Source organism: Oncorhynchus clarkii, chromosome 2, assembly GCF_045791955.1.
Source record: "Oncorhynchus clarkii lewisi isolate Uvic-CL-2024 chromosome 2, UVic_Ocla_1.0, whole genome shotgun sequence".
Lineage (NCBI taxonomy): Eukaryota > Metazoa > Chordata > Actinopteri > Salmoniformes > Salmonidae > Oncorhynchus > Oncorhynchus clarkii.
The window spans coordinates 96,638,747-96,651,314 of NC_092148.1; the positions used below are offsets into that span (position 1 = coordinate 96,638,747).

The window sequence follows — 12,568 nt, forward strand, 5'->3', positions numbered from 1 at the left end:
GCCTAGCGGGAAGAGGGAGGCAGGTAGCCTAGCGGGAAGAGGGAGGCAGGTAGCCTAGCGGGAAGAGGGAGGCAGGTAGCCTAGCGGGAAGAGGGAGGCAGGTAGCCTAGCGGTAGGAGGGCGGTTTGAACGTGGAAGTATTTTATTTTTGTATAAAAGTTTTCCTTCTCGAACATGTGAACTTTCATGTGCCTTAATAATGGTTTATGCCATCTGTAAATATTAATAAAATGATAAATTACGAGCTTAGTTGGTTAAGCCACAGAAAAAGTCAGTAACCTTCCCACTAGCCATGATTAGCTGAGACAATGAGTGGGCTGAACATGCCAAGCGATGAGTTTGGATTGGTGTAACTGAGTCAGGTATGTTGTCCTCCTCGCTCGCACACGCTATTTCAGTTCTGCCCACACATTTTCTATAGGATTTAAAGGTCAGGGCTTTGTGATGGCCACTCCAATACCTTGACTTTCTGGTCCTTAAGCCATTTTGCCACAACTTTGGAAGTATGCTTGGGGTCATTGTCCATTTGGAAGACCCATTTGGGACCAAGCATTAACTTAAGCAAGACTGATGTCTTGAGATGTTGCTTCAATATATCCACATCATTTTCCTGCCTCATGATGCCATCTATTTCGTGAAGTGCACCAGACCCTCCTGCAGCAAAGCACCCCCACAACATGATGCTGCCACCCCCGTGCTTCACAGTTGGGATGGTGTTCTTCATTTTGCAAGCCTCCCCCTTTTTCCTCCAAACATAACAATGGTCATTATGGCCAAACAGTTATATTTTTGTTTCATCAGACCAGAGGATATTGTTGGAGTAGTGGCTTCTTCCTTGCTGAGCGGCCTTTCAGGTTATGTTGATATAGGACTCATTTTACTGTGGATATAGATACTCTTGTACTGTTTCCAAGGTCCTTTGCTGTTGTTCTGAGATTGATTTGCACTTTTCGCACCAAGGTACGTTCATCTCTAGGAGACAGAATGCGTCTCCTTCCTGAGCGGTATGACGGCTGCGTGGTCCCATGGTGTTTATACTTGCGTACTATTGTTTATACAGATGAACGTGGGAACTTCAGGCGTTTGGAAATTGATCCCAAGGATGAATCAGACTCGTGGAGGTCTACAATTTCTATTCTGAGGTCTTGGCAGATTTATTTAGATTTTCCCATGATGTCAAGCAAAGAGGCACTGAGTTTGAAGGTAGGCCTTGAAATACACCCACAGGTACACATCCAAATGACTCAAATTATGTTAATTCGCCTATAAGAAGCTTCTAAAGCCATGACATTTTCTGGAATTTTCCAAGCTGTTTAAAGGCACAGCCAACTTAGTGTATGTAAACTTCTGACCCACTGGAATTGTGATACAGTGAATTATAAGTGAAATAATCTGTCTGTAAACAATTGTTTGAAAGATTACTTGTGTCATGCACGAAGTAGATGTCCTAACCGACTTGCCAAAACTATAGTTTGTTAACAAGTGTATGTAAACTTCCGACTTCAACTGTATACGGGTAAGAGTCTAGCTATAGTTTCAGATATTATGCATTTCTAATTTTGCCAAAGTTGTTTTTATCGCAAATTAAAGTTTACTGTTGGCTGGCTTGCTAGCTAACAATACGTTTATGATCTGTGTGTAGTAATGTTATCTCAGAATGCCATTTCACATTGCTAGTTATAGCCTAATGTAGACTAACTTTAACTAGCTATGACAATCGGTTTGAATTGCTAGTACTCTATGGATTAGGATTAAGGTTCACTGTTTAGGTAGTATGTCTGAACAGATGATTACACGACTCATCAAGTTAGCCAAGTGTGTCTGACGGTGATTACGGCTATCTACTGTATAATAAGCCAAAATATTTGTATCTGGATTGTGTCTATCAGCATCAGTAGAACACACCTGACTCCCCTTCACCAGTCACACAAGGAGAATGGTCTAATGCCTCCCATCAGAAAGACCTGTAGAACACACCTGACTATCCTCACCAGTCATACAAGGAGAATGGTCTAATGCCTCCCATCAGAAAGACCTGTAGAACACACCTGACTCTCCTCATACAAGGAGAATGGTCTAATGCCTCCCATCAGAAAGACCTGTAGAACACACCTGACTCTCCTCATACAAGGAGAATGGTCTAATGCCTCCCATCAGAAAGACCTGTAGAACACACCTGACTCTCCTCATACAAGGAGAATGGTCTAATACCTCCCATCAGAAAGACCTGTAGAACACACCTGACTCTCCTCACCAGTCATACAAGGAGAATGGTCTAATGCCTCCCATCAGAAAGACCTGTAGAACACACCTGACTCTCCTCATACAAGGAGAATGGTCTAATGCCTCCCATCAGAAAGACCTGTAGAACACACCTGACTCTCCTCATACAAGGAGAATGGTCTAATGCCTCCCATCAGAAAGACCTGTAGAACACACCTGACTCTCCTCATACAAGGAGAATGGTCTAATGCCTCCCATCAGAAAGACCTGTAGAACACACCTGACTCTCCTCATACAAGGAGAATGGTCTAATACCTCCCATCAGAAAGAGAGCTGGCCCAAACAAGACCCTATGTAGGCAGGTCCATCTACTATCCTTCTGACCCTATGAGGCCAGGTCCCATCTACTATCCTTCTGACCCTATGTAGCCAGGTCCATCTACTATCCTTCTGACCCTATGTAGCCAGGCCCATCTACTATCCTTCTGACCCTATGTAGGCAGGTCCATCTACTATCCTCCTGACCCTATGTAGGCAGGTCCATCTACTATCCTCCTGACCCAGGTCCATCTACTATCCTCCTGACCCGATGTAGGCAGGTCCATCTACTATCCTCCTGACCCGATGTAGGCAGGTCCATCTACTATCCTCCTGACCCGATGTAGGCAGGTCCATCTACTATCCTTCTGACCCTATGTAGGCAGGTCCATCTACTATCCTCCTGACCCGATGTAGGCAGGTCCATCTACTATCCTCCTGACCCGATGTAGCCAGGTCCATCTACTATCCTCCTGACCCGATGTAGGCAGGTCCATCTACTATCCTCCTGACCCGATGTAGGCAGGTCCATCTACTATCCTCCTGACCCTATGTAGCCAGGTCCCATCTACTATCCTCCTGACCCTATGTAGCCAGCTCCCATCTACTATCCTTCTGACCCTATGTAGCCAGGTCCATCTACTATCCTCCTGACCCGATGTAGGCAGGTCCATCTACTATCCTCCTGACCCGATGTAGCCAGCTCCCATCTACTATCCTTCTGACCCTATGTAGCCAGCTCCCATCTACTATCCTTTTGACCCTATGTAGCCAGGTCCCATCTACTATCCTCCAGACCCTATGTAGCCAGGTCCATCTACTATCCTCCTGACCCTATGTAGGCAGGTCCATCTACTATCCTTCTGACCCTATGAGGCCAGGTCCCATCTACTATCCTTCTGACCCTATGTAGCCAGGTCCATCTACTATCCTTCTGACCCTATGTAGCCAGGTCCATCTACTATCCTTCTGACCCTATGTAGCCAGGCCCATCTACTATCCTTCTGACCCTATGTAGCCAGGCACATCTACTATCCTTCTGACCCTATGTAGGCAGGTCCATCTACTATCCTTCTGACCCTATGTAGGCAGGTCCATCTACTATCCTCCTGACCCAGGTCCATCTACTATCCTCCTGACCCGATGTAGGCAGGTCCATCTACTATCCTCCTGACCCGATGTAGGCAGGTCCATCTACTATCCTCCTGACCCGATGTAGGCAGGTCCATCTACTATCCTCCTGACCCGATGTAGGCAGGTCCATCTACTATCCTCCTGACCCGATGTAGGCAGGTCCATCTACAATCCTTCTGACCCTATGTAGCCAGGTCCATCTACTATCCTTCTGACCCTATGTAGCCAGGTCCCATCTACTATCCTTCTGACCCTATGTAGCCAGGTCCCATCTACTATCCTTCTGACCCTATGTAGCCTGGTCCCATCGACTTTTTAACTCCTCACAACTGCAGTGGCCAAACCCAGAACACGTTTGTGCTCTGGTACTGTACCTGGTGGACCATGCACAAGCTCCACCACAGTCTGGACCTTCACTTCCTGATCACAGGCCACACCAAGTTTGCCCCCTACTGGTGCTTCGGCCTCATCGAGCAGCGCTTCAAAAAGACCAGAGTGAACACTGTGTCTGAGATTGCAGGTGTTGTGAAGGACAGCACTGTGACAGGGATCAACATCCCTCAGCTGGTTGGACTGGAGGATGGTACGGTGCTGGTGGAAAGCTATGGCTGGCAACAACACCTAATGAAGCAGGACCAGCACTTCAGGTGAATATAATTTTCCTTGCATTGTATGAGGTCATTCTTCTTATCCTTGTTATGCAAGGTTGTAATATCTTCTCAATTATTTTGTTATTTCCTGTTTTACAGCTTCGATGCTCTGGAGCCTAGTGTTGTTGTCACCAGGTTCAGACTCAGTAGGGACCAGGTTTCAGCTGCTGCACAACGCTGACATCCTTCCTCCCATAGATGGTCTGCCTGTACAGGCACCACCTGGACTGGACACAGCTTGACAAACGTATCTTTTTGAGAAGATCAGGGAGTTTTGCGACGAAGAGGCTATGGACATCACAAGCCCTGCACCAAAGTCAAGGGCAGGACAGAAACAGACTCTCCGAATATAGATTCCCTTGTTCATGCGTGGTTCGGACGGACCAGTCATCAGCACTATCTGCAGTGCCTCTATTCAAATGACTCTCTGCTAACACACACGCCATGCGTTGCTGCTACTATCTATTTATTTTTTTATCCTGCTGCTCAGCCACTTTAACCCTGATTGTATTGTTGGAATTGGCTAAACTTTGAACATGGAGATAGTAAATGAATGATAGGAAATGAAAGAGACTGGGTTTTATGTCTCTGTGGGAGGACAGATAGCTGTGGAATGTGTTGGGGGGACGGGAGCAGAGCACCGTGTTGATACAGGGGAGACAGATGGACATCTGTGGATTAGGTGAAGGAGGGGTTGAGGTCAGGAGGTGAGGACAGGTCACCTGAAGGGAGTAATAAGGGTTTGGGATCTTGTTACTCTTTTCCTGTTAAATCATAAGGATTGGAGAGAAGGAGTAGTGTCTTAAGTGGGACATAAATATCTGGATGAGACAAATGTCTGAATTACAGAACCTTTGGGCAGAATTAAACTTGGTTAAAGCTTCTCTAGTGGTTATTTACCATGAAAAATAAGAACCTAACAGTATGCATATAACTACCTCATCTATCACTGATATTGTACATACTGTATATCATTTTCTTTATATTGCTACTATGCAAGTAGCCATTTGGCTGTACCACTTACACCTTCTGTAGCTGGGGGTTACAGCATTTCTTTCACGTGACCCATCAGTTTAGACAAGTGTGTCTGGTTAAGAGTCATCTAATATTTATAACATATTTATATCTGGACACTCAGTTTACCTGGAATGTTTCCTTATTGTAGGCTACTACCACTTTTAGTCTTCATCTTTACAACACTACTCACTGTTTAGCACATGACCTCACATGTGGATCCTTAAAGAGATGGGTGGGGCTGGTTTAAGAGGTTGTGAACAATGCTGAATGGGTGGGGCTGGTTTAAGAGGGTGTGAACAATGCTGAATGGGTGTAGACAAAGGAGAGCTCTCCAGGAGGTTTACAAAAATATTCAAGGGACATTTTCTCAAAGGTGAGTTTACACGTTTATCAACTTTCAAAGCAGAACTACTTTCCCATTGGTCCTCAAAAATGGAGTGTATGATATACCATTGTAGCTCTGAGTCTCTAGTTTTATCCAAGGTATAAAAAAAAACACAATTTGAAATGTTGCTAAATAAGACCGTTTTGAGCCGGTCGGTCACACCTCTGCTCCCAATCATTACGCACGCCTGGACTTCATCATCACCTTGATTACCTTCCCTTTATTTATCCCTCAGTAGCCTCAGTCATCAGGCAGTATTGGTTTTGTTCACGTTCAGTACGCGTCTCCTGTTTTGTTGCCTTGTTCAGGTCTATTAAACTCACCTTCTGCACCGGCTTCCTGACTCCAAACGTTACACACACAGACATTGAGAGGCACACGCAGGTAAGGTAAAGCACCCTGGGACAAAGAGCCAATCACAACATCAGCTGAACAAAACCTATCTGTTTCTGTTCAACTGCCAAATCCTTATAGAATTGTGAAACAGAATTGGGACCAGGCTTACAGTTAACGGTTCAGCTGCAGAACATCTTTTCAGCAACTCATTATCAGAACCACCTGTGTCTATCCAGTTTCCTCAAGTGGAAGGGGAAACTACAGTGGAGGCAGGTAGCCTAGTGGTTAAAGCCAAGGGCCAGAAAGCGAAAGGTTGCTAGAGGTACTAATCTCGTTCCTGGTACTTCATAGCACAAAAACACCAACTCGACCAATGGCATAAATCAATTGTCAACTCCAGACACTACCCCACACATCTAGTCTCAGACCTTATCTCCCCCAAGGCCAAAGGAGGGAGTGACTGGCGCACAGACATTGTGGAATCCAGTAATTGGTTCCCCATTAATCACACCCTCCCTTCACGTGGTTTAAGAATGATATTCTGCATAGCACCAGGAACATGTGAAAGACAAGCCAGACCTCTCCCCTCTCCGGGCCCCAGGTGACTGAGCCCCTGCTGAGGGAAGAAGTGCAACTGCCAACACCAGAGTCCAAAGGGATACATTCTAATAAGTATCTGACATCAGCATATTATGCAGATAGGACATCTTAATTATCTATGTTACCCAACTCATTATGATTCTTCCACTTTCCAAGTGAAATAAAACACATTAAAAAAGAGAACCTGACAGCTTAACATTGCACTCTACATGTTCCTTCAACACTTGACTTAAGTCCTGTAGTTATACAGCTTTATTACTGGTTATAAGCATGTTTATAATGTGCCTTTATATTGTATTATAACATCATAATGCATTATTAATGCTTTACCATATCCCAGGCCAGAGAGCTCCAGTTCCAGTCCTCTCACCTTGCTGGTTTAACATGTCATAAGCCTTTATGTTTTATAATAGCATCATAAGGCATTATAAATGTTCAGCTCCATTACAGGTTCTCTCCTCTCACCTTGCTGCTGAGGTCAGGGAAGGTGCTACTCTGGTAGGGGAAGGAAGGGTCGTCCACGATGTGCCAGTGGAACACATTGAACTTGTTGTAGGACATCGCATCCTAGTAAACAAGGATAAGGATCTGAAGTGAGTATCATTTATATATACCCTGTCCGAGTCAGATTAAGCCTAGTCCAGGACTAAAAATCATTCAATGGAAATTCACCATTCAAAGTGCTTTGTAGTCTAGAACGCGTAACGTGAGCTGAGAAACTGGACCTCAATGTTATAACTCAAATGTATATACAGAACCAGTCAAAAGTTTGGACACACCTACTCATTCAAGGGTTTTTCTTTATTTGTACTATTTTATACATTGTAGAATAATATTGAAGACGTCAAAACTATAAAATAACAACACATATGGAATCATGTAGTAACCAAAAAAAGTGTTAAACAAATCAAAATAGATTTTAGATTTTAGATTCTTCAAAGTAGCCACCCTTTTCCTTGATGAGAGCTTTCAACACTCTTGGTATTCTCTCAACCAGCTTCACCTGGAATGCTTTTCCAACAGTTTGGAAGGAGTTCTCACATGCTGAGCACTTGTTGGCTGCTTTTCCTTCACTCTGCGGTCCAACTCATCCCAAACCATCTCAATTGGGTTGAGGTCAGGTGATTGTGGAGGCTAGGTCATCTGATGCAGCACTCCATCACTCTCCTTCTTGGTCAAATAGCCATTACACAGCCTGGAGGTGTGTTGGGTCATTGTCCTGTTGAAAAACAGATTATAGTTCCACTAATCGCAAACCAGATGGGATGGTGTATCGCTGCAGAATGATGTGGTATCCATGCTCATTAAGTGTGTCTTGAATTATAAATAAATCACAGACAGTGTCACCAGCAAAGCATCATCACACCTCCTCCTCCATGCTTCACGGTGGGAACCACACATGCGGCTACTCTTCGTCTCACAAAGACAAGGCAGTTGGAACCAAAAATCTCATCAGACCAAAAGGACAGAATTCCACCAGTCTAATGTCCATTACTCGTGTTTCTTGGCCCAAGCAAGTCTTCTTCTTATTGGTGTCCTTTAGTAGTGGTTTCTTTGCAGCAATTTGACCATGAAGGCCTGATTCACACAGTCTCCTCTGAACAGTTGATGTTAAGATGTGTCTGTTACTTTAACTCTGTGAAGCATTTATTTGGGCTGCAATTTCTGAGGCTGGTAACTCTAATGAACTCATCCTCTGCAGCAGAGGTAACTCTGGGTCTTCCATTGCTTGGCGGTCCTCGTGAGAGCCAGTTTCATCATAGCGCTTGATGATTTTTGCGACTGCACTTAAAGAAACTTTCAAAGTTCTTGAAATGTTCTGTAATGACTGACTTCATGTCTGAAAGTAATGATGGACTGTCGTTTCTCTTTGCTTATTTGAGCTGTTCATGCCATAATATGGACTTGGCCTCTTACCAAATAGGGCTGTTTTTTTATTTTATTTTACTAGGTAAGCTAGTTGAGAACAGGTTCTCATTTACAACTGCGACCTGGCCAAGATAAAGCAAAGCAGTGTGACACAAACAACAACAACGGAGTTACACATGGAATAAACAAACATACAGTCAATAACACAATAGAAAAAAAAAGTCTATATACAGTGTGTGCAAATGGCGTAGGGCCAGCCGACTAGAGCAACTCTACCTTGTCACAACACAACTGATTGGCTCAAACTCATTAAGGAAAGAAATTCCACAAATTAACTTTTAACAAGGCACACCTGTCAATTGAAATGCATTCCATGTCACTACCTCATGAAGCTGGTTGAGAGAATGCTAAGAGTGTGCAAAGCTGTCATCAAGGCAAATGGTGGCTACTTTGAGGAATATAAAATATATTTTGATTTGTTTAACACTTTTTGGTTACTACATGATTCCATATGTGTTATTTCATAGTTTGATGTCTTCACTATTATTCTACAATGTAGAAAGTAGTAAAATAAAGAAAAACCCTGGAAGGAGTAGATGTGTCCAAACTTTTGACTGGTGCTGTATGTGTAAATATATATATCTTTACCAGGGTCTTCAGAATAGCGTGTAAAGGAAGGTAGTGACGTGACGTATCCAATAATATCCCTCGGAACTGGAAGCGGGGAAAGTCTTCTATCTTAGTCTCATTCACAAAATACTGAAATAAATCAGATTGATAGAGAACAGAAATGATCAGATCAAGTTTGATCCATTTTTGCAAATCATATTGTTGGCAGCATGTTGACTGTTCAGTTCTCACACACACACACACACACACACACACACACACACACACACACACACACACACACACACACACACACACACACACACACACACACACACACACACACTTTGGTGAGTAAAAATTGATTCAGATTGAAAATCCTATAACCCCTAACCTTAACACCAAAATCCTTAACCCTAATTATAAACCTAATTCCAACCCTAATAACCTTTTTAAAAGTGAAGAACGACCACAATGTCCTCACTAGTGAGTTGTTTTCCCTACTTGTGAGGACTTCTGGTATTCAGTAGTACAAGTACACACACAGTAGGCTACCTGGGCGGCAGGTAGCCTAGTGGTTAGTGCGTTGGACATAACCGAAAGGTTGCAAGATCGAATCCCCGAGCTGACAAGGTAAAATCTGTAGTGCTGCCCCTGAACAAGGTAGTTAGCCCAATGTTCCTAGGCTGTCATTGAAAATAAGAATTTGTTCTTAACCGACTTGCCCAGTTAAATAAAGGTAAAATAAAATAAAACACACAATGTTGACTGTTCAGTTATGACTTACCTCCCCAAAGTCATCTTGGTAGACCAGCTGACTGAATGACTCCAAACCTGTTATTTACCAGAGGACATGTGGTTACATCATCAAAGGACATCATTGATCATATTGATCACTGATTTCTAAACACTTGTGTTTCTACCTCTGAGTGCTCCCCATACCGTCTCAGCCCTCAGTGCTGCCTGGCCCGAACACACACTCAGCTTGTCTATAACACAAGAAAGAAAGATTCAAATCAGCCTTATGGGTATTCAGAGGTGTAAAGTAACTAATTACAAATACTCACGTTACTATAATTTAGTAACTTTTCAGAGTACTCGTATTTTTCAAAGTCAGTCATTTTTACTACTACTGGAAAAAAATCTAATTAAAGTAGAAGTACTTCTACTGAAGTAGGATATTTCAGTACTCTTTCTGAACAATGTGAGTGAGAGGGACTTTGAGTGAGGGGGTGAGTGAATGAACTTAGTTCCTACATTAATTTCAGTGAAAAGGGGAGTTTGAGTGAGGGGGTGAGTGAGGGGATGGGTGAGTCAAGGGGTGGGTGAGCCAAGGGGTGGGTGAGTGAACTTCATCAATTTCCTCTCTTCCGTTTTCAATGTGATGATTAACGACGTTCAGGTTCAGACATAACCAATTCACTAATTATCAAAGATACATTTTATTTTATTTTAAAGAACGTGTCAAACTCATTCCACAGAGGGCTGAGTGTCTGTGGGTTTTCGCTCCACCCTTGTACTTGATTGATTAATTATGGTCACTAATTAGTAAGGAACTCACCACACCTGGTTGTCTAGGTTCTAAAAAAACAAAAACCCGCAAACACTCCGCCCTCCATGGAATGAGTTTGCCACCCCTGTTTTAAAGGGTAGGGCGTGTTGGTTCCACTTTTCTGGGCTCCGTTATTTACTGAACAAATAAGGAATACTCAAAATGGGCACTTATAGATCAGAACTATCTTAAACAAAATACAGCTGTAGACAGAAGTCAAAGATCAAACATCAGACATACAACTGATGTCTCTCCAGAGTTCTGCCCCGAACAAAAGAAAGACTGGATCTTATATCCCCGAGGTCACACCTTACGGTGCCATCTCCTATGTCAAACCCTGCATGTGCAGCTCAAAGAACAAGTTATTCTTAACACAAGGTTTCTGAGAACCTGTCTCAGTGGCATGCAAGTCTGCCCTTGTTTCAGAGAAAAACAGACACCGTCTCTCTATCACCCTCAGTCCCTTTTCTCACAGACGCGGGGCTGCGCGTTTTGGCAGAGAGCTAGACACAGACAGAGGCCTCAATATTCAGCTATACGGTGAGCATAAGTACAATGGCATGTAAGCAAATTAACAACAACATAATCAATGGAGGGGGTCTTCAGAAGACCCCCATAATCAATGGAGGGGGTCTTCAGAAGACCCCCATAATCAATGGAGGGGGTCGTCAGAAGACCCCCATAATCAATTTGAATCCTTCAGAAGCATGAGTTTTTACTCACCACAGTAAGTGTGTGTTAGTAACTTAGTTGTAATAGCAATCTGGTTACCTATAACTACAAACATTATTTTTGTGCATATTTATTAACTTATATCCGGATATCATCTACACTACCCACAATGCACTATTTCTCAACGTCATATGGAGACACAAGAAGAAGGGAAGGGGTGTGGGGGTATAGGTACGTCTCTCTCCAGAATACGCTCTGTCTCCCGCTAATTTGTGCACCATCATTGTTTAATTGTGTGAATTGTTTTAACTTGGTTACATAATGTTTATTGTTATATATTTTGTTATATATTTTAGTTGAGCACGCAAGAGGAACACCTGGCTTGTGTGCAAATGTAGCAATTGGAGGATGTCTGAAATAGTATTTCTGATGGTTTTAACTAATAAAAAGCATGAGCTGGCGCACACGCCCCAAAACAGTAGGTGCTGACTAAGGGCAGTAAAAGTGTAGGTTACGAAAATAAATAAGGAGAGTCGGACACTGTATACAAACTATCCATCGCTGTACCTTCTTCAGGGTGAATGAATGCTTGAACCAGGTTATGTACAGTGCAATGAATGCAACCAATGACAATAGTGAGTCATAGTTGGATGATGAGAATTATAAACAATTCATTGCTAAGACAATAGTTTACAGCATGTTGGATATATTAGTAATAACATCAGCAGATTCATTTAAGGTACAATACCAGTCAAAGGTTTTTGAACACCTACTCATTCATGAGTTTCTTTATTTTTACTATTTCTACATTGTAGAATAATAGTGAGGACATCAAAACTAATGCTATCTAATGCTAACTATCTGCTAAATTGTAATATTTGCTCCAACGGCCTATGTATTGCCTACCTCCTCATGCCTTTTGCACACACTGTATATAGACTTTCTTTTTTCTACTGTGTCATTGACTTGTTTGTGTTATTGGCTTGTTTATTGTTTACTCCATGTGTAACTCTGTGTTGTTGTTTTTGTCGTACTGCTTTGCTTTATCTTGGTCAGGTCGCAGTTGCAAATGAGAACTTGTTCTCAACTGGCCTACCTGGTTAAATAAAAGTGAAAAAATTAAAAAATGAAATAACACATGTAGTAACCAAAAAAAGTATTAAAGAAACCAAAATATATTTTAGATTCTTCAAAGTAGACACT

The 12,568-nt window shown here is 42.7% G+C and overlaps 1 protein-coding gene across 1 annotated transcript in view; it reads right to left on the minus strand.

The window, feature by feature from the left end:
* The window catches only part of LOC139376695 (beta-hexosaminidase subunit alpha-like), a 79,187-nt gene that overhangs the window by 57,737 nt on the left and 8,882 nt on the right, over positions 1-12,568 (minus strand). Inside the window, exons 3-6 of the mRNA XM_071119561.1 lie at positions 10,065-10,130; positions 9,929-9,975; positions 9,181-9,291; positions 7,129-7,230 (exon numbers count right to left, since the gene is read on the minus strand). Of these exons, the coding sequence (XP_070975662.1) occupies positions 7,129-7,230; positions 9,181-9,291; positions 9,929-9,975; positions 10,065-10,130 (326 nt within the window). The remainder of the gene's footprint in view (positions 1-7,128; positions 7,231-9,180; positions 9,292-9,928; positions 9,976-10,064; positions 10,131-12,568) is intronic.